This window comes from Monodelphis domestica, chromosome 4, assembly GCF_027887165.1.
Source record: "Monodelphis domestica isolate mMonDom1 chromosome 4, mMonDom1.pri, whole genome shotgun sequence".
Taxonomy (NCBI): Eukaryota; Metazoa; Chordata; class Mammalia; order Didelphimorphia; family Didelphidae; genus Monodelphis; species Monodelphis domestica.
Genome location: NC_077230.1, coordinates 447883783 through 447910635, shown reverse-complemented (window position 1 = coordinate 447910635; position 26853 = coordinate 447883783). Strand labels below are relative to the sequence as shown.

The 26853-nt window shown below is 39.4% G+C and overlaps 1 protein-coding gene across 3 annotated transcripts; it reads left to right on the top strand.

The window, feature by feature from the left end:
- On the top strand, positions 1-22554 carry LOC103096198 (zinc finger protein 260-like). 3 transcript variants are annotated; one of them, XM_007492565.2, is made up of 4 exons: positions 1-284; positions 9312-9435; positions 10277-10375; positions 20148-22554. In XM_007492565.2, exons 1-4 carry the CDS (start codon positions 105-107, stop codon positions 21755-21757), a joined length of 2013 nt encoding a protein of 670 aa, XP_007492627.2. In that variant the 5' UTR covers positions 1-104; the 3' UTR covers positions 21758-22554. The 3 variants fall into 3 exon arrangements, with proteins under 3 accessions (XP_007492627.2, XP_007492626.2, XP_056652837.1); XM_007492564.2 differs by having other exon boundaries at positions 9309-9435; XM_056796859.1 differs by having other exon boundaries at positions 163-284; positions 5940-9435.
- The last annotated feature ends 4299 nt before the right edge of the window (positions 22555-26853 follow it).

The following is a 26853-nucleotide window of genomic DNA, read 5'->3' as shown; positions in this document are numbered from 1 at the left end:
GAGAGCTTCCGACAAGCTGTGTGTGTGTGGTGGCCCAGGTTCTGTACTCCCCGAGAGACCCCGGCCTCGCTTCGCCCCGCCGCCTTCGGGCCCTCCAGCTCGGGATGGCGGCGCAGCCCTGGGCCAAGTCGGCCTCGGAGCCCAGGGGGGCATGCGTGGGGGCGGCAAGGGCCGGGGTAGAGGGTCCCTCGGGGCTGGGGGCGGCGGAGTGGCCGGGACCGCCCGGGGCTCGGGCCCAGGCCCAGGGTGAGGTGGAGGTGGCCTGGCCAGCCCCAGCCTGCCAGGTGAGGGGCTCCCCGGGGAGGGCGGGCCACGCTGCTGGGATGAAGGGGACCCTCCCGGCTTTCACTCATCCAGTCATTAGCTCACTTTCGGGCCGGCTGGTTCATCCCTCTCATCCCCGGAGTCGCAGCCTCCTTGGGGCTAGGTTTGAAGCCGGGAGTTCGGAGGCCTCCCAGGTAGCCGAGAAGCTGTTCCCACCCAGAGCCTTCCAGGCACTGGAGAAACAAGACTGGCTCCAGCCCTCGGCGTGCTCAACATGCATATTGTCCTGTCGCTTAAAAAAAATTAAGACCGTCCTTTGCTTTTCTGTCACCCACATTTCTAGAGGAAGCTTTCCTCATTCTCCCCATAGTCAAAGAGAGGAAGAAGAAAATATCTGACAAAGCCAACTACCACAAAGGCAGACCCAGAGAGTGATCAACACCCCAATCGGGCCCCTTCCCCCAAGGAGAGGGGGACGGAGGTGTTCCTTATGTCTTAGCTGAGGCCAAATTTGGCCACTATATTTTCAAATTTCCAACATTGTTGTAGCCCTTTTACCTAGAAGTTTTTCCATAGTAGTCATCATATTATCATTTCATATCGCTGAGGGTAATTTATTACATTAGTATTTTACTTATTTACTAATATATTACATCCTACAACAACGTGTTTAGCACGTCACTCTATCCATGGACATCTACTTTGTTTCCAGTTCTTTGATACTAAAAATATTGCCTCTACAAAAGAGTCTTGTCTTTTTGTCATTGCCTTCCTTGGGGTTTATTCCTAGCAATGGGCTCTTGAGACCAAGGGACATGGACATTTTAGTCAAGATTCTTTGCATAATTCCAAATTGCTTTCCAGAATAGTTTGATCAATTCACATCTCCATCTGCTGTGAATTACTGTGCCCCATCCCTCCCTCCAACGTGGACGATTCATTATCTCTGCCTATTTTATTAGTGATTTGGAGCATTCTTTCACATGATCGTTAATAGTTAATGTACTTTTTGTCCTTTTATATTCTTGGGAAAATCTTTTGGGCCTATTTACCTTTATTTGACCCTTATTAGAAATATTTGATATGCATTTTTTCTCCTTTGATGACTCCCCTTAATTTTGTTTGTTCAAAAATTTTCATGGTGTAGTTGAAATTATCTTATCTTTTATAATTGACTGTATCTTGCTTAAGATTTTACCAACTGTGAAAAGAACATCATCTGATTCTCTCCTGATTTTATTTTTATTTTAATCATTAATATTCAGGTCATGTGTCCATTTTAAGTTTACCATGGTATCTGAAATAAGATGTTAAGCTAAACTTAGTTTCTGATAGACTGCTTTCCAGTTTTCCTAATTAAACTTGTACTTTCCCTCCATATTACCTATGTTTTATGTTCCTTGAACATTGTGCTTTAAAATCAGTTATTTCTCATTATTCATTTTCCAATGTGTTGTATTGACTCCTGTTTTTTAAGGAGTACTAAGTAATTTTAATGATTACTGCCATTTAATGTAGTCTAAGTCTAGCAGTGCTAGTCTTTATTCCTTTTTTTAATAAGTTTCTTTGGTATTTTCAATGTTTCTCCACATAAAAATTTTATTTTATATAGTTATTTATTTTGCTTTGTATTTGTATCACTGTAAAGTATCTACTTGGTGGAGGATGGATGGAGAAGAAAGGAATAAGCATTTATTAAACACCTGCTATGTACTAGGCCTTATATGTTACAAATGTCTCATTTTATCTTTACAACTTTAGGAGCTAGGTGCTGTTATTATCCCCATTTTACAGTTGAGATACACTTTTAAAAATTCTACATTCAGTTTATTAAATATCACTTAAAATTTTTTTTGATATATATATTCAGGGATAGAATAATTTCCTCTGAGAACAGCCTTAGCTGCATCCCATTTAATAAGTTGCCTCATTATCATTGTCTTTCACATAGTTATTGGGGTTTTTTTTTTCATTTATTTTGTGGTCCAATTATTTTTCAGACTATCAGCTCCATTAAATTCTGTTCCTTTTGTTTCCTCTGTTATTACCATTTTTTGGCATCACATTATATAGAGAATAGACACTTCAATTATTAATATTTTCAAGTTTAGTAAAAGTATTTTCCCTTTTTTTACACTTATCTAGAATTTCCTTTTCCTCTAGTATGTGTTCTTTTTTCTGTAGAGATGCCATGTAATGTTGAGAAAAATTCATATTCTTTAATGTTTTCATTCAGTAATTGTCAAGTCTTTCACTTTTAAATTCTCCACAATTTTGCTTAATTTTATATTTTCCTTTTTTGTATTAGATTCACTCACCTTTGAGCAAGAAGCATTAAAGTCACTATTACTGTATTATCTCTGTTGCAGTTAAGCTAATTTTTCCTTTATCAATTTAGATACTCTGCAATTTGGTGCATGTATGGTTAATCTTGATCTAATAATTTTCTTGTGGTTCTTTTAAGCATAATAGAATTTCCTTGTTTATCTCTTGATACAGTGTTCACCGTGTATTTCTTTGTTTTCCTTTTTAAGTTTAAAAATGAGTAGATAAAGGCATAGAGAGCTATAATTCTTTTAAGAAATGAATTCATAGAGTTTAGATTTTAGTTGTCACTCATGCTGTTTCAACGTGGAATCTAGAAACCCCAATATTCTAAGAAGATTTTGGTGTGGGCTAAATGAGTAGGGAAAACTTCATGGGGAAGGTGAGATTTTAGTTGCTGAAAAATGGGTGGAATTTGCTTGGTTCTGTAGGTGGGAGAAATGGATTTAAGGTAGGAAGAACTGCATGAGCAGGGACTTTTATTCAGAAGCAGTGTGTTGGGAAAAAAGATTGTGAGTCAGAGAACCTTGGTTTGAAGCCCATTTTCTTTGCTTAATTTCTGTGTGACCATTAACAAGTCTTTTAACCTCACTATAACTCATTTTCCTTGTTTGACTTGTGTATAGGTATGTATTTTGGAGGGTAAGGAAGTGGTGAATAAGAGAGCCAGGAGGCAAGTTGAATGTCCCTCTCAGATTTCACACTTTCAGCTATATCTGAGAACAGCAGAGAGGCTGAGCTGGCCAAAGAAAGCTGTATTTGAGGGCAGCTGGGTAGCTCAGTGGATTGAGAGCCAGGCCTAGAGATGGGAGGTCCTGGTTTCAAATCTGGCCTCAGATACTTCCCAGCTGTGTGACCCTGGACAAGTCATTTGACCCCCATTGCCTAGCCCTGACCACTCTTCTGCCTTGGAGCCAATACACAGTATTGACTCCAAGATGGAAGGTAAGGGTTTAAGAAAAAAAAAAAAGCTGTATTTGTTAGTCAGTAACAGGACAAATATTGGGTATGATCTAGATTATAAAGAATTGTGAATAATAAGAAACTTTTCATTTCTAATTCTTCAGTTAGAAACCTTTCATCTGGGAAAGGGGAGTAAAAAAGACTTGTCTAAAAGGGAGGTTCCTGTTCAGTCATTTTTTAGTCCTTTCCAACTCTTCATGACCTGATTTGGAGTTTTCTTGGCATGGGGATACTGGGAAGGTTTGCCATGACCATCTCTAGTTCATTTTACAGGTGAGGAAACTGAAACAAACAGTTAAGTGACTTGCTTAATAAGTTTTTCTTGACATTTTCTGTTTCTTTACATGTGCTAGAGATTTAACAGTAGAAATAGGTGACTTCTGTAGCTTTTCAGTAGAATGTTGGACATCATGAATTTTTGTTTGCGCTGTTTTGTGCCTGACTACTATAGTTGTCTGATATTAAGAAGATATGTGAACTAAAGGGACATTGGAGTTTGTAGGTGATTGCAGAGTGTATGATATTCCACTGAAGAAGGGTTAGTTGGTATTGTGGGAGTCCAGCAGAGCTGTGATGAGGCTGGTGTGAGGGTTTTGAATAATTGGCAGTATCACTGGGAATGCATTGCCATGGCTGTGGATGTTGCAAAGTGGGAGAAAGGAGCAGAGGTGCAGTAGAGCTACTGAAGATGCAGAAAAGAAAGCTCTTGCCACTGAAGCCCTTGGCCCTGTCAAATGATCCAACACTTGCTGTTTTGCCAGTGCACCCTAAGAATCCTGGGGCCTTTTCATCCCACTTGCAGCTGAAATCTTCCACATTTTTTTAAACCCTTATCTTCTGTCTTAGAATCAATACCAGCACAGAAGAGGGGGTAGGCCATGAAGATTAAGTGACTTACCCAGGGTCACACAGCTAGGAAATGTCTGAGGTCCTTTTTGAACCCAGGACCTCCTGTCCCTAGGCCTGGCGCTCTATGCTCTATCCCCTGCTCCACCTAACTCCCCCCTTTCTTTATGTTTTATTTTATCTCCCTCATTAGAATGGGAAGTACTTTTGAGCAAGAGCTTCATTACTTTTCTGTTTGCATCTCTAACTTAGTAAAGTGCTTAATAAATGTTTTATTTATCATAGTGCCTCTGTCATGCCCAGCTGGGTGGATATACTTAGAATATTTTGTACCTTCCTTTCACCTTAAAACACCAAACTATTTTAATTGCTTTTCCTCCCTCCCTCCCTCCTTCCTTCTCTCTGTCTCTCTTTCTCCACACATATACTATTATAAGCAATAGGCTTATAATATAAACAAATATAAATTCTAAATTTTTAATCCCATTTGTTAGCTGCATTCCATCCCTGGCTAGGAACCGACCATAACTGTAATCTAGAAATCTAAATCCCTTTCTCAGCTTCTTAAGGCTGTGCCCTTCCCCCGGCCACCTTGCCTTTCTGAAGCTCTTGCCTGTGTAGCCAGACTTTGGTTTATTGTTGAGATCTTTAATGCAGTTTTCTAGCTTCCTTCTTGATTGCTTTTTTAATAGCTTTATTCTTATGTCTCCAAGTGGTCCAAATCTAATAAGATAACTCTGCTGCCAAGTAGTAATAGTCCCTTTACATTTGTGTACCCCAGTATGTTTATTGTTACTTAGGGAATGAACTTTTACTTTGTTTCTAATTCTTTGCTGCTGTGTGTGTGGGGGGGTCTGTGTTCCTACTGCTAGGCATATACTCCAAAGAAGTTAAAGACGGGAAGCCACCATATATACTAGCATTTATAGCAACATTTTTTTTTGACTAGCAAAGAACTGATAACAAAGTAGATGCCCATTGATTAGGAAAGACTAATCAAACTGTCATGTGTACATTTAGTGGAGTATTATTGTACCCTAAGAAATACAGGAGGACTTCATTTTATGTGACCAGGATGTTCCAAGCCCCTTTGTGTCAGCTGAAAATTGAACCCAATGGTGAATCTCATTATTTAATAAGTATTTCTTACACAAACATCCATAGGCATTTTAGGTCATTTCCTAGGCTTATCAGAGCTACTTCCATCCCTATTCTTATACTTTGGGGCCATTATTAATAACTAAATAGCTTCAGTGAAACTAAAAGAAGTACTGCTCTGACATGGACATGACCTGTTACAACTGAGGATTCCAGACAAAGACTGATGTAGAAAACGAATGTTTGAGGCAAAACAATGTAATGACACACACTAATACTCAGAATGAGAATGAGTGTGATTGAATGAACTGCTGTGGGACTTTATGCCACTTGGGAAAATGGAGTAGATTTAGTGCATAATTAAACATTTTAAATTTTACTTCTTTTTCTGCCTTTATTTTATTTATTGCTAATCATGTTTATTTGAATTTTTGTGTGTTAAGTTGGTGTAAAATGAGGACCTACTGAAATACAATAAAGATGGAGAAACCAGGAAGACTTCTGTGAAGTGATACAAAGGAAAGCAGGCAGAACAATAAACATAACAACCAGGAGGGTATAAATAAAAATAAAGAATAAGACAATCAAAACTGAGTACCCTGAAATAATGACAAAATTTGGCCCCAAAAGAAAAGATAATGAAAATGCACCTCTCTTTCTTCTTTGAAGAAATAGGGGCCATGGGTATGGAACATTGCATAGTACATCAAACTTGGATGAACTGTTGGTTAGTTTTGCTGCCAACTTTTTTTCTCTTTTATTTGTTTAGTGGACTATTCTCCAGGAAGAGGGGAGAGAAAAAAAAATATGCTGAGAAGTGTAGATTATGTAAAAACAAAACGTTATGAATAAAAATCTTTTTCCTCAAAATTTTTGACTTTTTTTTTTTCATTTAAAGGTGAAAACAATTTTTTATAATTGTTTTCTGACATTTTATGGTTTAGATTTTCTCCTCCCTCTCTCTCCCTCTCCATCTCCCCAAGCCGGAAAATAATCTGTTTTAGGTTATACCAGTGCTTTCTTGTGATACATATCCATATTCTCCATACCGTGACAGAAGACATATATCACATAAACAAAAAGAAACTCCTGAAAGAAATAAAGTGAAAGATGGCATGCTTTGATTTGCAGTTAAATTCCAACAGTTCCTTCTCTGGTTTTGGATAGCATTTTTTTTTTATCATGAGTCTTTTGAAGTTGTCTTGGGACCTTGTTTTGCTGATAATAGTTTAATCCTTCACAGTTCATCCTATAATATTCCTGTTATTGTGTATAGTTCTCTCCTGGTTCTGCTCACTTTGCATCAGTTCATATAAGTCTTTGCAAGTTTTTCTGAACTCATAGTACTATTCCAGTACAACCGTGTACCACAACTTATTCATCCATTCCACAATTGATGGACACCTCAATAAAAATCTTTTTAAAAAAATATAGGGGCCATCTAGGTGACACAGTAGATTGATAGAGTCGTACTAGGCCTGAGTTCAAACCTGGCCTCAGATACTTCTTAGCTGTGTGACCCTGGGCAAGTTGCTTAACCCCAGTTGCCTGCCCTTCCCTTCCTGTTTTTACTAAGACAGAAAGTAAGTGTTAAAAAAAAAAAGTAACAGGATTAGAACAGCCTTGCTTATAAAATATCCCTTTCTTATCCCTTATAAAATATCAGATTTCTCCTTGACTTGCTACCATGTTCATTCTCATCAGACTAATTCAGGGATATATTTGGATTTTTCTTCATTAATTGCTAAAATGCCATATCTCATTAAATTATTCAGTGTTAAGTTCAGAGTCTCCACTGCATTTTATTAACTGGGGAAGGAAACCTCTTTCACCCATACCAATTGCCCATATCTCTTTGTATACAAAGGCCCCCAGTCTCTTAGAATTAAAACATAAAGCTATTAGCTATGTAACTTATAATAACACAAAGACCTAATTATGATTATTTAACTGATAAAGATCACAAACAATGTCATTGCAACTATAGCTTAGACCCACTATTCTGTATACTCAACATAGGATGTAATATGCTTTCTCAAGAGTTTGTTTCATCTTTTCAAAAATAAGTTAAAAAAATTCCATCAGGAGACATTTTCATCTTCCTTACCTCAAGGTTTTACCAAGCCATCATTAAAAACTTTTTTTTCAGGTAATATGCATTTTTTCCCCTCTCCTTACACGCCTCTTCCCCCTTTTTGGGAAAAGGAAAGAAAATCAAAACATTTGTAACAAATATACATAGTCAAGCAAAGTAAATTGCTTTGTTGGCCACATCTAAAAATGTATGTCATCTTGAGTTCATCACCTCTCTTAAGAGGTAAATAATATGCTTTATAGTCATTGCATTGATCAGTCATTTTGTCTTACACTGTTGTCACTACATAAATTATTTTCCTGGTTTTCTTAATTTTACTCCATCAGTTTGTACAAAGTACAAGTTTATTTTCTCTGAAACCATTTTTGTCATATCTTTTGACTCCACAATTTTATTCTGTTTCACATCACTGTCATTTATGACTGATTAAAACAAAATGGATTCATATTTTCTGTACCATGATTCATCTTCCCTTAATCTTTCGTCTAACATTAAAAAATAAAATTACTTTCTATCTTAGAATCAATACTATGTATTTGTTCCAAAGCAGAAGATTGGTTAGGGCAAGGCAATGGGGATTAAATGACTTCCCTAGGGTTACACAGCTAGTAGGTATCCAAGGGCAGATCTGAACCCAGGACCTCTCATCTCTAAGGCCTGGATCTCAATCCATTGAGCAGACTAGCTGTCCCCTACCCCCAACATTTAAAAAATATATTCTTTGTGTAATGAGCTCTGATTTTTTTTTCTCTGTACAAATATCTTGTTTTTTCATTGGTAGAAGGTAAGTTTTGTGAGGGCAGGAGCTACTTTGTTTTTGTCTTTCTGTTCCTGTCATAAAGTACTGTTCCCATTGTAGAATAGATTCTTAATAAATATTGGTTGAGTTCATAGTTCATAGGATTGTAGAGCTAGAACGACTAGACCGTAAGTCATCTAATTCAGCCCATTTTCCTTGGAGATAGAGAAGGCAGAGAGAACTTAAGTGATTTGAACATGGTTCAAAGTCATCAAAAGACAGAATGAAGAATAGACTATGTTTTCCTACCATCCTGTTGCTTTTCATAGAGATTGTATCATTATGAAGGGAAGAAAAGTAGCATGGTTAGGTACGTTAGAAATAACTGCTATGGGGCAGGTGGGCGGCTCACCAGATAGAGAACCAGGCCTGAAGATGAGGGATCTTGGGTTCAAAATTTGGCATCATATACTCCTAGCTGTGTGACCCTGTGCAAGCAACGTAACCCTCATTGCTTAGCCCATGCCATTCTTCTGCCTTACAACTTGTATTTAGTATTCATTCTAAGCCAGAAGGTAGGTTGTTTTTTAAAGAAAAATAAATAACTGCTTAGTAATGGAGAATGATTGCTATGTTGTATATACTAACGAGTTTCTAAAATATGACTGCTGATAGACATTCTGTGAGTCCCAAGAGATGTGTTTATTCTGTTGTATGGTTTGAAAGTTGAAGAGTAAACAGCCTATTGGCTTGAATTCATTCTGGAAGGTGATGCCTGAAAAAATGTGGCGAAGCTCCATGCACACCACAGTTTTGTTAGGTAATGAGGCACATGCCAGGCCCTCATGATCGTCTTGGAACTCTAAAGTTCTGAGTGCTGTGAGAAGCCCTCCCAAAGCAGCCTGCAGACTTCATTCTGTGTTTACAGTCCATGTAAGAGCCACCCTTGGGTGAGCAGAAATGTGTTTGATGTTTCAGCAGCTAATGACTTTCAAAGATGTCACTGTGGACTTCACGCAGGAGGAGTGGGATCACCTGGGCCCTGCTCAGAGGGACCTCTACAAGGATGTGATGCTGGAGAACTATCAAAACTTTCTCTTTCTAGGTAAGAACTGTTTATGGTTAAGAATCTGTCTGTGAGAACCCAAGGTGGGTTTTTGCATGCGCCAGGTATTGGTCCCAAGGCAGAAGAGGGGCAAAGGCTGGGCAGTTGAGGTTCAGTGATTTGCTCAAGGTCATACAGGAAGTCTCTTGTGATCAAATTTGGAGCCAGCATTTCCTCTCTCTAGGCCTAGAGCTCTTATCTATTGAGTCACCTCCCTGCCAGGTTTTGACTGATTTTAGCTAGCAAGACTGAAGAAATTTATTGTTTATTCTTGTTTTGATGGGATGTTCAAGAATACTTGGAATGTGGAGTTCTTTCTAATTCCTTTTTAGTTAAGAGACAGAGTGTTTCTCTTCCTAGGTAAAAGGTTTTCTTTGTGCTTTGGAAATCCATAACATCATTGTCCTCCTCCTGAGCTTATTGCAGTTTTATACTCTTCTTATATTTATATTCTGTTTTAGAACAAGTAAAATAACTTTTTTAAAAAAAATAAACCCTTACCTTCCATCTTAGAATCAATACTGGGTGACTTGCCCAGGGTCACACAGCTGGGAAGTATCTGAGGCCACATTTGAACCCAGGACCTCCTATCTCTGGGCCTGACTCTCAATTCACTGAGCCACCTAGCTGCCCCCAATAACTTTCTTTTTGAGCCAGAAAAACTCCTTGGTTTTGTTCCATACTTCCTGTGACCCAATATAGAGGGGTTCTTCAGAGGTGTTTTGTTATTACCCCAAGATCTTCCTAGGCTTCTCATTTTCCTTGAAGATAAAGGGATTAGAATTGAATTCTGTATTGACCTTGGTAGCCAGTACTTTCCCATTTCTTCTCCCATGAGCAGGGTTTCCAATTTCCAAACCAGAGGTGATCTCCCAGCTAGAAGTAGATGAAGCAAGATGGTTGATGTTGGTGAAAGAAATTCCAAGAAACTTCTCTCCAGGTGAGTAAGTGAGAATTGGGGAGACGAGAATTGTTGCAAGCCATAGTTAAGCATTTGGGGGCAGGACGTTTGAACTCTTCTGCAATTGTCCTGGATCACTGCCCGTGTTTCTGAGAGGGGATAACTGTGACATGAGCTCCCTTAGTCACTCCTCTTTGGTTTTTAGAAATTGTCTTTCATTTAATGCGAGAGCCGCAAAAAGACTTCCAGATAACTGAAAAGGGAGTAAATGGCTGGGGCAGGGTTTCATGACTAGAGAGAACAGGGATGTGAGTGGAGCCCAGGTTATCTGACCCGCAGAGCTAAGGGGGACACACATACCTCCCCCTGCTCTCTGAGCGATACTCATTTTAATTCTTCAGAGGCTAAGATATTCTGTATTTCTTGGTCCTATAACAAGGGTGGTAGACTTAAAAAGATTGACCTTTGCTTTCATGGAAAGTATAGAGCTTTGCAGTTTCCCAGAGCCAGTCTTGCTTGTTCTTTTCCTCTTTTTGAACCTGTCAGCATGGAAGTCTAGAGACCCCCAGTTTACTTAGTTTGAGGGTAGAAACCCCAGGTTTTGACCTTGTCCCAGGAGAGTTTCCCCCTGAGGGAAGGCCCCACTTCACCAGACAATAGACACCCACTTCAGGTGGGAGGTAGACCCCATCCGAAGTCAAGTAGCTCTTTAGTCTCCAGAAGCCTTTCCCAGTATATCACACCCTCCTTCCGAGAATCGAACTCGGGACCTTCAGCTTGGAGACTGACGCGCTACTTACTGTGCCAAAGCTGAAGTGGGTGAACCTCTCCTGTGACAAGGTCAAAACCTGGGGTTTGTACCCTTAAACTAGGGATCTCTAGATTTCCACGTTGACAAGCCCTACTCCCAAATATACCACTGATGAACAAGATGTACAATCTGTGTGATATGGGCAGTAAGGATTCGGCACCTACTTAGGATGGATGGTTAGGCTAATTTTGAATGAGTGCTTCTCTTCATGGAGGCTCTCCAATGTTCTGGAATTTAATCTGCCCAACACAGTGCCATGCCCCGGACCTTCCCCTACACAAGGGAACCCACTCTTGAACCTAGACTCCGTGCTAGATCTCCTCCATCACAGTGGCAAACAATTTTAGCAAGCACACATCTCTCTCTTTTATGCCTCAAAGTTTATTTTTTTTAAACCCTCACCTTCCATCTTAGAATCAATACTGTGTATTGGTCCCAAGGCAGAAGAGCAGCAAGGGCTAGGCAATGGGGGTCAAGTGACTTGCCCAGGGTCACACAGCTGGGAAGTGTCTGAGGTCAAATTTGAACCCAGGACCTCCCATCTCTAGGCCTGGCTTTCAATCCACTGAGTACCAGCTTCTCCCCCCCTCCCCCCCTGCAGTTTATTTTTGATCAAAGGTCATTGAACAGTATCATTTCTTTCATTATACTTTTTAAGGTGACTTGAATGCTTTTTTTTTTAAACACTAACCTTCCATCTTAGAATCAGCACCAAGTATTGGTCCCAAGGCAGAGGAGGGGCCAAGGCTGGGCAGTTGAGGTTCAGTGATTTGCTCAAGGTCACAAAGGAAGTCTCTTGTGATCAAATTTGAAGCCAGCATTTGCTCTCTCTAGGCCTGGAGCTCTTATCTATGGAGTCACCTCCCTGTCAGGTTTTGAATGATTTTTATGGAAATTAGATTCTATTTGAAAATTCCTTTTAGGGGGCATTTTGCTTAATCCAATCAGATGCTTTTACATATTCAACAGTAAGCACTGATGAACTCCTGATTCTCTACATTAGCCCATTGTTAAAAGGTAAATGTGTTGCTAAATAATCACTTGTTTTCTAGACATCCCCTCCTCAGGGATGTCCTTGGCTAAAGCATGGATGGCCAATAAGTATGTCATTTAAATGGGAGGGTGGTTAAGTCATGCATTTACACAGTTCCTAAGGTGGACCAGGCGTTATGCAAAAACAGTTTCTGCTCTCAGGGAGCTCACCATCCAATGGAGGAGCGGACATAGAAAGAGATCTAGTGCCTAGATTAAAGGTCACTCCAGAGTCTAGGTTCTAGCTGCAAAGGGCGTCAGGCTGGCTTCTTGCAGAAGATGGGTTTTGACCTGGGACTGGAAGGAAGCCAATAAGTGGAGTCAAGAAGGGAGGGAACCCCGGGCCTTCGAAACCGGACCAGACAGCAAGGAGGCTAGAGTCACTGGGTCTAGAGTGTACATAAAGGGCTGGAAGGAGACTGGAAGAGTAGGAAGGAGCCAGAACAGCATTTTATATGTGATCTTGGAGGCGATCGAGAATGTGGTTTATTGAACAGGGGAGTGCCATGGTCACGTTGAGAAACTGAGGAAAAAAGGAACTAAAATCACAGAGATGCTCGAGATGGGAAGAGCAGCCAGAAGGCCAAAGTCTTACAGATGAAGAGTGATTGACCGGTGAAGCCATTTTGTCCAGTATTAGTAAAGTTTCAGATTTACCCCCTACCTTTGGCATCTCCTCCTTTGGGGTACCTTCTACATCTTTCTCTCAACACTCTCACATCTGTGTTATTGTGAGCAGTATTCTTCTACACACACACACACACACAGAGTCCAAATTGACTGATTTACTGATATGGTATAAATATGGTGGTTACACTTCCCTTGATGGAGAAAATAATTTGTTATAATAATTTTCATATCTTATTTTAAACCCTGACCTTCTGTCTTAGGATCATTTTTAAGACAGAAAAACAGCGAGGATAAGTGACTTGCCCAGAGACCCACATCTAGAAATGTGTGAGGCCAAATTGAACCCAGGACCTCCCATCTCTGGGCCTGCTTCTCTATCCACTGTGCTACCAAATGCCCCAATTTTCACAAAATCTTTCCTCTATTTTTTGTCCTACTGTTTTCACCCTTAAAGGATTTCTTCCTTGGGGTTAGTTGTAGGCCTTGTCATGTTTCCACTAAACTGATTTCACTTTTCACTATTTCTACTTTATGAAATGATGTTATTCGTCTCCCTTGATGATATTTTAAAAACAAGTTTTTATGTTACTTTTGTGTTACTTTTGCCAGCAAGCTCTCATTTGGCAAGTAAAACAGATAGTTTACTAAATTAACTTTTCTGGGCCCTGCTTGCTGTTGTGGCAATTAATTTCCATTGGTTAAGCTAATGAGGAAAGTTACTCTAGTCAGTGTTGTGATTTCTGTTGCCCATTTCACACTTGTGGTTTTATTTACTTGCTTAAATTAATTTGGCCTTTGATTTCTACGCCACGTCTTTCTCATCATCAGTTCTTCTTTTTAAATTCTTATTCCAGCTTTAAGTTGATACGACTGTATTCAAATAGCTAATTCAGCAATAGCTGCCTCATCTGTACCAAATCTTATCCTCTCTGTTAAAAATATGCTTCATTTTTTGCATTGTGTTCTTTGGTGCTTGTCATGTCTAGCATCCCCCAATAGTTTCCTTGAAGAAAGTGTTTATGATATCAAGTCACGAAGTTTCCATACTTTACCATATATTTCTTCCTTATCTTTTCTCACTTTTGCATTGACATTTTTGAGGAACTTTTCATGTTCTTCACAGACTTTCTTTCTCTTTTTAACCTCAGCAACTGGTGTTAGTATTGTCAACATGGAAATCTAGAAATCCCCAGTTTACTTAGTTTAAGAGTAGAAACCCCAGGTTTTGACCTTTTTGTATGTATTTGTGATTACTGCAATAGATCAGGACTGAATATCCAATGAAGTAGTGTTTGTCATTGGGCATATGATTAAACATTAGTCCGGGGGATAGCTAGATGGCTCAGAGGATTGAGTGTCAGGCCTAGAATCAAGCAGTCCTGGGTTCAGATCTGGTCTCAGATACTTCCTAGCTGTGTGACCCTGGGCAAGTCACTTAACCCCCATTGTCTAGCCCTTACCACTCTTCTGCCTTGGAATTGGAACCAATTCTTAGTACTGATTCTAAGATATAATCTAAGGACTAAGAAAAAAAAAAAAAGAACCCTATCAGACTTCGTGACCTGATAAAAATCTATTCCACTGATTCCTTTCTTTACTTCTCCAAGTAGCACCTGTGACCCATCCTACCATATAATTGTAACTTCTTTATTTTTTCTGGTTATGTTTGTCATAAGAATCAAGAGGTCTGCATTGCTTGCCTTTCTAGGGACCCCTGTGTCTCAGACTTGGGGATTGACCTCTTTCCACACAGAGGTGGGAAGGTGGGGATCTGCTAAAGGTGCATCAGAAAGCACAGGAGGATCCTCTGGCAAGGTTGAAATGATTCCCCTTTTAGCTCCTCCAGCAATATGTACATTCATTTTGATCATTGGAAGGGGCTTGCATTTATAATTTTAAAAAAAAGCCAAATCAAAGGGTATAAATGAGTGATTCTCAACACCTTCAGCTTCCTTTCCCACCACTCTGCTGCTGTCACTGCAGAAATGGTAAAAGGGTCCAGATTAGTGATAGCAAACCTTTTAGAGACCATGTGCCATGCCCTTCCCCCACCTGCTGTGCCCCACCAGTCTGAATGCTCCCTACCCCCACCTCCCACCTGCAGAGGAGGGAGGAAGTACCCCCAATGGGCTACTGGACAGAGGGGCAGGTGAGGTGGGGAATGTCCTCAGGTGCATGGAGAGGGGGAGGGGAGCAGCTCAGCCTGTCCCTCTGGCTTTTCTAGTAAGCAACTCTGGCGGGCAATAGTGCACATGCCGACAGAGAGAGCTCTGCATGCTATCTGTGGCATGTGTCCCATAGGTTTGCCAGCACAGGTCTGGGTGGAACTGAGGGAGGTTTTTGTTGTTTTCTTTGCCTGCTGTGTCCTATCTACTGGTGATGTAGTTTTGGATAGTCCTCAAGAAACAGATTCAGACTGACACCTGCAACCCAGGGAGTTAGATGTTGCCCAGTAGTATCTTAGCCTTTGAATATCCACAGTTATCTGTAATTCAGGATGGTAACTGCTGAATTATTCAGTAATAGAACTGAAGCTTTTGAGTTTGGTCTCTAGAATTAGTTTTGGAGATCAGTTATAGAGTAATTAAAGAACTTGGGCCCTAGAGAGTCTTGTCTCTGTCAGTATTCATTCAGCTGGCTTTTAGCATCCTTTACTGAGTTTCCTTCTTCTCATCCATAAAACAAAGGAAGTTGTCAAAGCTGTCCCCATACTTGGAATAGACCCTCTTCAGCTCCGTCTTTGACAATACTTATCTTCCTTTAAATCTCAGCCAATCATCGGTGACACCTTTCGTGACTCCTCTTAATTGTTTGTGCCCTCCAAAAATGACTTTGTTTTTCTTATGTATATGTTAGTTATTGATTTGTTTCTATACCTATTGTTCCAATCCATAGAATGTTCTTTAATGCTTGCCAGGTTTATGGCATTCAGGCTGTTTGTAGGTCAGTGACTTCGAATTAGCTTACTAGCCTTTCACTTTTCATTTCTTGACGCCCTCATCTGTATTTTCCAACATACTTTTTTGCCATCCTTCCCTGTGCCCCTTTCATGAGCTAGTTCTGTTTTGGTGATGTTTGATGTTTGATTTTACCTCATTGTGCCCTGGCATTGGGCCTGAATTCTAGAGAATGCTTAACAAAATGCTTTTTAAGTGCCAGATAGTTGATTGATTTTGCTTCCCTCTAGATTTTAGGTATTGCTTGGTCCCAGTTTTGCTTTATAGAACTAACAGCCTCTTTTAACAAGTTAGCTCTTCAAGGAGATAAAAATATATTCTCAAAGCTAAACTTTCTCAGTTTTTTCCATTCATTCCTCATAAGAATGTTTCTAACTAGAGGAGGCCAACAAACAGAATAAAGGTGAAACAAATCTGCAAAAAAGAGCGTATTGCTAGAGTTATTCAATTATTATTCTACTAGCATTCCTAGAGCAACATTTCAGTTGGTCAGTTACAAACCTAAAAAGTGTGAGAGAGAAGTGCACATCAACTCCAAATGTGATCTGAATAGTACAGGACAGTTAGTCAGCTGGGTGGTATGGTCTGATCGCTCACTGTGTAGACACTACATCAGGCTAAGATTGAGATTATGAAGCAGTGTGGATCTATTTTATTTTTACCTGGTCTCTCCCAATTCCCTTCTCTCCCTCCTAGAGAGCCATCTTATTATCAAAAAAAGAGCAAAAGGGGCAGCTGGGTGGCTCAGTGGATTGAGAGTCAGACCCAAAGATGGGAAGTCCTGGGTTCAAATCTGGCCTCAGACACTTCCTAGCTGTGTGATCCTGGGCAAGTCACTTAAACTCCATTGCCTAGTCCTTGCTACTCTTCTACCTTAGAACCAATACACAGAAAAAAAAAATTTTTTTAAGAGGAAAAAAAGACAATTCAGTAAAACTAATAACATATCAGAACTGCTCAGTGAAACTGGAGAGTCTCATTGCCATAGTGACTGGCCACACTATAAATTCCCATTATCCTACCTCTGCTGGATGTTGTTTGAGCAAGAACTCTTTTATTTCTCTCTGATTGATTCCCTATCTGATTTTCTGCAGAAACTATTCTAAACTTTCTTTTCCCTCTTTATCCTCCATGTACCTTCTCCCTGGCTTTTTCTCAGCTGGGGACTTGCCTCTAACTTAATTGAAAAAATTTAGGTCATTTGATTATGAGCTCTGGATTTTCCCATTCTCTTCATCTCAAAACTAATTGACATTATTTCCCATTTTCTTCCTTTCCTTCACCCTAGTCTCAGAGAAGTAACCCTTCTGGCCAAATGGAACCCTTCTACAGGTTCACTTGAAAAACCTTTCAACCATCCTCTCAAGGGAATTCATTCTTCCTTTTCTCTGCCAGTTTCCTTGGAAAACTTGTCTGTACTCACTGCCTCCATTTTCCTCACTTTTCTTAACCCTTACCACTTCAGCCTCTGATCACATCATTCTGATGAAACCAGCCTTTCTGGGGTTATCAGCAATCTTTTACTTATCTGATTGGATGGTTTTTTCTCAGGCCTAATCCTTCTTGGCCTGTCTGCTGCATTTCCTACTGTTGAACACTCTCTCCTCTAGAATGCCATCTCCTCTGGGGTTTGGGGGCACTGGTCTCCCCTGTTATGTTTCTTGTTGGCATGATTGCTCCTTTGCTGCCTAATCTGCCAGCTGAATGTCCTAGAGACATTTTAAACTCCTAAAACCTAACTCATCTTTCCCCTCAAATCCTTTTCTCTTCCAAAACTTGACATTGTTCAGTTTTGAGATGTTAAATTAAACATCTTAAAACTGAACTCGTTATTTTTTCCCCTGGATCTTCCCCTCTTCCAAAATGTTCTCTTATCTGTTAAAGGAACCATATATATATTTAACCTAGCTTTAGTCCTTCACCACCTGGACTTCCCCATTTTTATAGCCTTATTAGATGTTTACTCCTCTTCCAGCACTCTGTGGTCCAGTTAAACTAGTCTTTTTTTCTATTTCTCACACAGGACACTCTGTCCTCTGTCTTCATGCCTTTGTATTGATCATCTTAATGTGTGGAGGGTTCTCTGTACCTCACAGAATCCTTTCTTCCTTTAAGATGCAGCTCAGGCACCATCTTCTGCATCCAATATTTCCTTAGCCCCACAATAGTTAATTCTTTCTCTCTGAAACAAACATTATATTTAATCACTTTGTATACTTTTATACTTATGGTAAATATAGTTATTTACTGCTCTTCTGCCTTGGAACCCATATCCAGTATTGATTCCAAGACAGAAGGTAAGGATTAAAATAAATAAAGGAAAAATAAGCATACATTTTTTCTCACTTCTTTGATATCACAAAAGGTACTGTTATAAAATTTGGAGCTTTGGAATTATGCTAGGAAAGTGACTATAGTGTCCATTCTTTTTGACCTTTGATTTGATATTCCAATGCTATACATATATTGTAGCAAGGTTAATAAAAAGAATAATAAAAAAGAAATATTCCATATCAACTAAAATATGTATAGCAGCACTTTTTAGTAGTAGCAAAGAACTAGAAACAAAACATATCTCTAGATGGCCCAGCCTAAACAGAAGGGGTATTTAAGCCCTATTCCCTTCTCTCCCCTTTCTCTCTCTCTCTCTCTTTTTCTCTCTCTCTCTCTCTCTCTCTCTCTCTCTCTCTCTCTCTCTCTAATTCCTTTCTTTCTCCTGTTTGTAATTAAACTCCATAAAAGGTTGACTGCTGACTTGAGTTTTCATTTAGGAATTACATAGCTGAATTCCTTGGCGACCTTAAATTAATATATGTCAGTCTTTTAAAGTGATTTCCTTGTCACAGTTTAGGCTGTATATCCATCTGGAACTTATTATATATTGTGAGATATATACCTCTGACCTAAACATCTTTTCCATTTTTCTCAGGAGTTTTCATTTAACAGCAGTTACCTAATAAGTATTTATTATGCGTTAGGTTATGTTTCTTGGTTTATTATGAACTGAGATATTATCAGTTCCCCTCTTTCTCATTTTTTATTTTCTGTGATATAGTCATCTCTTTTCCATTCTTGTGACCATATCTTAAATGTTGATTAGTTGTTCAATGTACGGTCTTTAACAAAAATGAAATTTTTACATAAATTGATATTGAACAAAAATAAGTTTTTTCTAGGTTCCTAACTCATTTTGTGTCATGGACCCTTTAACATTCTGAAGAAACCTATGAATCCCTTCCCAGAATATTTGTTGCTTACATTAATTGAAGAAAATGCTAAATGTCAGTTAGAAATGAGCAATTTTTTCCCATTGAAAAAAAAAATTTTTTTTAAACCCTTACCCTCTGTCTTAGAATCTATACTTGGTATTGGTTCTAAGGCAGAAGAGTAGTGAGGGCTAGGCAATGGGGATTAAGTGACTTGCCCAGGGTCACACAACTAGGAAGTGTCTAAGGCCAAATTTGAACCTAGGACCTCCTGTCTCTGGGTCTGGCTGCTCAATCCACTGAGCTACCCAGCTGCCTTGCTCCCCCTTCCCCCACTGAAATTTGTAGACCCTCTGTGAACAGCAGAATGTGGAGATAGTGGAGTCAAACAGTTCACAAATGCCTTGGTGATCAATGGAAAACAGATTAAGAACCTCTGATAGGGCAGCTAGATGGCACAGTGGATTGAGAGCTTGGCCTGGAAATGGGAGCTTCTGGGTTCAAATCTGGCTTCAGATACTTCCTAGTTGTGGGCAAGTCACTTAACCCTAATTGCTCTTATCCCTTACTGCTCTCCTGCTTTGGAACCAATATCTGGTTTTGATTCTAAGATGGAAGGTAAGGATTAAAAAAAAAACCTTTAATGTCAGGTTTTGACAAAAATGTGAAATAGAGCCTGGCTAATTATAGAGAACGTACGTCATTTATGTTTACTCAGAGAGCCTAAATCTTCCTGGTTCTTCTATCATTCAACCTCTATTTTTCTAGCATTAACAGCAAATATGTTGCTGAAATTTAAATATCAAATGTTTATAGTCTGCTTTGTTAGGCTTGTTTTAGTTGGCTTTGTTTTCTGGTAGAGATCGGAATTATATTAGGATTAGAAACCCATCATTGTCAGAATCAACCTGTTTTAATTTCTCAAAATTTACTAATACATATTTTATTATGATATTTATAAATGCCTTCAGATAGATGAGAATTCCTTTGATATTGGCCACCTCATTATCTTAATCACTTTAATTCTTTAGATCCATGTTACTACTGATGGTTCTACACTTTACAGATTGAATATCATTCTAATTGATATAATTTGTCATTTATAATGACAGATAACAGTAATTTCCTTTTGGAAAAATGAGAAGGAATTATTGATATTATCATATTTCTTTCAGATCCTCTTTGTCAGGAGAGTACATTTGAAACCAAGAACTCAACCCTAGAGGAGAGTGATTTTATGGGAGAATCATCCATGAGAAGATTTCCAGTAAATACTAATGAATGTGGTGAAACCTTCAGGCAGATGGAACACCTTATTATACATCAGAGAACTCAGACTGGAGAGAAATCATATCAATGTAATGAATGTGAAAAAGCCTTCAGCTGTAACTCAGGCCTTAGTGTACATCAGAGAAATCCAACTGGAGAGAAATCCTATCAGTGTAACCAATGTGGGAAAACCTTCAATTATAACTCATACCTTACTGTACATGAAAGAATTCATACTGGATTAAAACCATATAAATGTACTGAATGTGGAAAAGCATTCAGAGAGAGAAGATACCTTACAATACATCTTAAAATTCATACTGGAGAGAAATCCTATAAATGTAATCAATGTGGGAAAGCCTTCAGCCAGAGGGGAAGCCTTAATTTACATCAGAAAATTCATACTGGAGAAAAATCCTATAAATGCATTGAATGTGGGAAAGCTTTTATCTCTTATTCAGTCCTTACTATACACCAGAGAGTTCATACTGGAGAAAAACCATATAAATGTAATAATTGTGAGAAAGCCTTTAGACAGAGAGGACACCTTACTGATCATCAGAAAATGCATACTGGAGAGAAATCCTATAAATGCAATGAATGTGGGAAAGCCTTCAGAGATAGGGGATACCTTATGATACATCAGAAAATCCACACTGGAGAGAAATCCTATTTATGTAATGAATGTGGTAAAGCCTTCAGAGAGAGAGGACATCTTACTATACATCAGAAAATTCATACTGGAGAGAAATCCTATAAATGTAATGAATGTGGGAAAGCCTTCAGGCAGAAAGGGAACCTTGCCGTACATCAGAAAATTCATACTGGAGAAAAACCATTTAAATGTAATATATGTGGGAAAGCCTTCAGGGATAAGGGATATCTTGTTGTACATCAGAGAATTCATACTGGAGAAAAACCATTTAAATGTAATGTGTGTGAAAAAGCTTTCACAGATAAAGGATACCTTACTATACACCTGAAAATTCATACCGGAGAGAAATCCTACAAATGTAATGTATGTGGGAAAGCCTTCAGAGATAAGGGATACCTTGCTGTACATCACAGAATTCACACTGGAGAAAAACCATTTATATGTAATATATGTGGGAAAGCCTTCACAGACAAGGGTTACCTTACAATACACATGAAAGTTCACACTGGAGAGAAGTCTTATAAATGTAATGAATGTGGCAAATCATTTAGCTCTAACTCTGGCCTTACTATGCATCATAGAATTCATACTGGAGAGAAACCATATATATGTAATGAATGTGGAAAAGCCTTTAGACAGAGAGGAACCCTTAATGATCATCAGAGAGTTCATACTGGAGAGAAGTCCTATAAATGTAATGAATGTGGTAAAGCCTTCAAAGAAAAGAGATATCTTACTATACATCACAGGATCCATACTGGAGAGAAGTCTTATAAGTGTTGTGAGTGTGGGAAAGCATTTAGGCAAAAAGGAAATCTTGCTGTACATCAGAGAATTCATATTGGAAAAGAATCTTTTTAATTCAGAGAATATGAAAAAGATTTAGATGCAAGACATCCTATGTATAGAGAGAACCTCATTCGGGCAGTTTACACTGTGTAGAAAATCTTTCACTTAGAAAGGAAAAGTTATCAAACGCTAAATCATGGAATTATTGGATGTGACATTCGAAACCTAGACTCTAAAATTTGACAGATGGCAGAGCTGATGGATAGGAAGTCAACACACTGAAAGTGAGTAGCAGACTTCAGAGTAGAACTGATGTCTTAGCTAAATACAGGTTGTAGTTTCCCGTGTTATTCCATGATACCTCTATAATTCATAACCTATACGTTCAGAGAATATGAGCAAGTCTTTATCAGTCTGTCATATTATATAGAAGTGGCATTCATTACTTTAGGAATTTCAGAATAGGAAAGGACTTAAGAAGCTATTTAGTCCAACCTGTATATGAAAGCAGTCTCATCATACCATATTCAACAAGGGATCACCTAGCCTTTGCCTGAAAATGTTCAGTGAGGGGTAAGACACTGCCTCCCAAGGCAGCTCACTCTTCATCAGAATAGCTTGAGCGTGAGAAGGATACGAATGTGTGTGTAGATAGATATTTTGAAATGAATGTGATGTAAAATAAATGGCATCTCTTGTATTTAGGGAGAAACTGCTGATCTGTGCTGGTAAAGGGAGTTTTCTCACTGGGAATTCCCTACATCAATGAAATCGATCTGTTCCCAAAAAACCCTAAAAACACTTCTGTACATCAAATAACATGTAAGTGCTTTGCAAACGATAAAGTGCTACATAACTGCTGGCTATCATTATCTATGTGAATATATCTGTATATATTATGTAATATAGCCCAGAGCTGAATACAGTACTAAAGATGTGGCCTTGCCAATATATAATTAAGCATCATCCCATCCTTACTCTTAGAACTTATTTTGTCAGTGCAGTACAGGACAGCATTGGCTTTTTTTGGCTCTCTTATTAAATGGGTGACTAACTGAACTTGCAATTAGCCTAAAGCCACCTATTTCTCCCTACTTAACTGTACTTCCCTTTGAATTGTGAAGCTGGTTTTCTGACCCAAGCGTAAAACAATTTTATGCGCCCTTATTAAAGCTAATTTTCTTAGATTGAGCCCAGTGACCTTTCAAGATCTTTTTGAATCAAGGCGTAAGTTATCCCACGTCTTAGCTATTATTTCCAATGTTGTGTCAGCAAATTTGATAAGGATATTATCCAAGCCTGTAGAATATAAATTAGAGGGCAAGGGAATATTTTGCTTATATGTAATTTTTGTGTGGTCAGTGCCTATCAGATCAACCGACCAACAAAGCATTCCATAAGCTTTTACTCTGGGCCAAATGGGCATTGTGCCAGGTGCCAGGGACACAAATACAAAGAATGAGGTCATCCCTACTGTTACGCTTAGGTTCTGAGGGAGAAAATAATGAAATGAGGACCTGCATTTCAGGTAGACGACGGGCAGCAGAAAGGCTTAGAGAAGGGAGATGATGTTTCACGTAAAAGGAAGCGAGAAGACCCAGTTGGCTGGATAGCAGAGTGGAAACTGGTGTGGGATGAGGCTCATTGAAGGCTGAGACTAAATTCTTACTGATTGTCTAGGACAGATCCTGGTCAGCATCTAATCACAGGGCTTGGGTGTTGCATATCTTGCTCTGGGTAACTGGTGGGTATTTTCAATGGTACGATGATACCCAACATGCCGTCCTAAAAGTCTGTGATACTCCCATAAGTACATATGGGGTCTAGGGGAATACAGACTTCAGGTTTTAGAGGGTAGTGCTCCTCTGTGGACGCTGTGGCTTCTCTGCTGGGTCTCGTCTCTACAAAGGCAAAGAAATAGTCCCTGGTCCCCAGGAACTGTGGAAGGGACAATATGCAAAACAATTGAACAAATGACATCTGATAAATGGAAGATAATCAGCAGAGGGAAGGCCCTACTATTCAAAACTCTGTAGAAAGGCTTCCTGTAGAAGGTGGCACTTGTAGAAAGCTGGAAGCTAGACAAGCTAGCAGGCAGAGATGAAGTGGAGAATTCCAGGGATGAGGGTTAGCCATTGCAAATGCATGAATTTGGGAGATAAAGTATCTCATTTAAACAAGGAGGCCAACCTTGCCAGACTGTAGAGGATCTGGCCGTCCTGGGGGTGATGGCATAAAAGAGAGTGTGTGGCCAAGGCATTCTGTCCCCCACGTGATTTCTTCTCAGGAGGCCTCCGTTCTGAAGGCTGTGAAATGTTTAAATCCCTGATTTTATAAAAGCCCCACAGAGTGTGGACGAGTTTATTAGCTAATCAAACAAACTTTGTCGGAAAGGTTCCTGCACTTCACTGAAGGTATTTCAGTGACATAAATTGATCAGACTTTTTACGCTTAATCTAAAACATTAATTAAGCAAGAATCCAGATGTATTCTTACCTGGTTAAGATGTCCGTACATCTTGTCACATTTTTTACATGAATCAGGTTAATTATCTAGGCTTTAACTTGGAAACTGTTAACATATCTAAAAAAATATTTCCTTTCAAAACAATTATTTTCCCCTTGTAATTCTAAGAATTGAGGAAACTAGGTGGTGCAGAAAATAGAGAACTAGATCTAGTTAGGGAGACCTGAGTTGAAATTCAGCCTTTCGCACTTAGTAGCTCTCTGACCCTGGGTATGCTACTTAAATTCTGTCTCCGTTTTCTCACCTATAAAATGGGGATACTAATAACATCTACCTCCCAAGTTTATTGTGAGAATGAAATAAAAGTATTTGTGTAGTGCTTTATAAACCCTAAAATACTAGATAAATGCTAGTCCATTATCACCTCTATTGTATTTTAGAGATTTAACAATATTATGAGAAGGGGACACTGGGCAATAAGTCTGGCTGAGAATATGGTTGAGAATCCAAGGACTAGCCTGACCCACCCCACCCCTTTTTCATTTACATAGGTACTTTTTCTTTTTTAAACCCCTCTATCTTAGAATTGGCCAATTCTTAGGTCAAAGAGTGATAAGGGATTGGCAGTTGAGTTTAATTCAGCTAGGAAGTGTCTTTGGCTCCTTTCGAATCCAAGTCCTTCCAACTCCAGATTTGGTGTTCTATCCATTGTAGTACTACATAGCTTTTCTTCATTTACATAGATACTTAACTATTTCTTGAATGAGTAGATAGATATTAAACAACAGGAGACAAATCACTTTATTCCCAAGATAATCCACCTATTCAGGAGGCATTATTACATAATTCATGTAATTCATTTCAGTAACTCTTTAAAAGTGTAGTTTGATGGGGGTAGCTGGGTAGCTCAGTGGAATGAGAACCAGGCCTAGAGACAGGAGGTCCTAGGTTCAAATCCGGCCTCAGCCACTTCCTAGCTGTGTGACCCTGGGCAAGTCACTTGACCCCCATTGCCTAGCCCTTACCACTCTTCTGCCTTGGAGCCAATACACAGTATTGACTCCAAGATGGAAGGTAAGGGTTTAAAAAAACAACAACAACAATACAGAGTATTCATTCTAAGACAAAAGGTAAAGGATTTTTAAGAAAAAACCCCCAGGGGGCAGCTGGGTAGCTCAGTGGATTGAGAACCATACCTAGAGACTGGAGGTCCTAGGTTCAAATCTGACCTCAGCCACTTCCTAGCTGTGTGACCCTGGGCAAGTCACTTGACCCCCATTGCCTAGCCCTTACCACTCTTCTGGTATTGACTCCAAGACGGAAGGTAAGGGTTTAAAAAAAAAGTGTAGTTTGCTATGGCTTTTTGATGACTCCATACTGGTTTTTATTTGTTCCCTTCCTTATCTAGATGTTCATTAACCAATGGACAGTAATGTCAGCTCTAATAATACCTTCTGGAATATTGTCAGGCTCATGTACCATTCTTTTTTTTTTTAAACCCTTACCTTCCGTCTTGGAGTCAATACTGTGTATTGGCTCCAAGGCAGAAGAGTGGTAAGGGCTAGGCAATGGGGGTCAAGTGACTTGCCCAGGGTCACACAGCTGGGAAGTGTCTGAGGCCAGATTTGAACCTAGGACCTCCCGTCTCTAGGACTGGCTCTCAATCCACTGAGCTACCCAGCTGCCCCCTCATGTACCATTCTTGTCAGGACATTTGCCCTCCAGCCCTGTGATTCCTCTTGAGCTACCCAGTTGGGTGGCACAGATTTAGATCTCTGAGCCTGGAATCATGAAGATCTGAATTCAAATCTGGCCTCAGACACTCAGTTGTGTGGCCATGAGCAAGTCACAACATGTCTGCCTCAGTTTCTTCAACTGTAAAATGAGGATAATAATAGCACTGACCTTACAGCATATTGTGATGATCAGATGAGATAGTACTTGTAAAGCCCTTAGCACAATACCCAGCTGGTAGTAGGCACTATATAGACAGCTCTCTATTTCGACCCAACCTTGTCCACAGAATTTTGGATTTCACTAACAGTGACTCAGTGATGACCAACATCTGGCAAATATTAATCACCAACTATGCACCAGGTGCTATGTTAGGTCTTGGGAATAGAAATATAAAGGCGAGGATGACCGCCCTTTTAAGAGTAAATTCTAGGAAGAGACAAGGGAGCTGCTTACTGTCATTCCACTTCACACTGCCTACAGATGACTAGGCCATCAATGCCCCCTCATCATTTTTTTTTCTGAATTGAGAACACTCTACCTGATTCTGCCAAGACCATCAATATTCCTGTATGACCTTTTCTTAATGGAATTTGGGGATTATTGGAAACCAAAATGGAAGGATGGCTAGCATACCGGATGATATGTCTCAAGATCCAGATCTTGGCAAGGTGGGTCAATGAGCCAAATTTAACACGATAAAACTTAATAACTGAACTTGTGTCAAAGATGGTATTGGGAAGTTTTGGTCCAAGTTCATTTCTCTTTAGAAATATCCCAAGAAAGACTGAGTACCAGATGAAGCAACAATTCAACGAAAATAAGTTAGGACGGCTATATTTTCTCTCTAGGAAAAAAAAGTGACTGGAAGCCTCCCACTATTATGTTTGGGTATCTGAGGCCAGAATCTTCTCTAGTAAAGAAGACTTGAAGCCTGGGATATCTCAGTTCCTGGCTTTTAGGAGCCA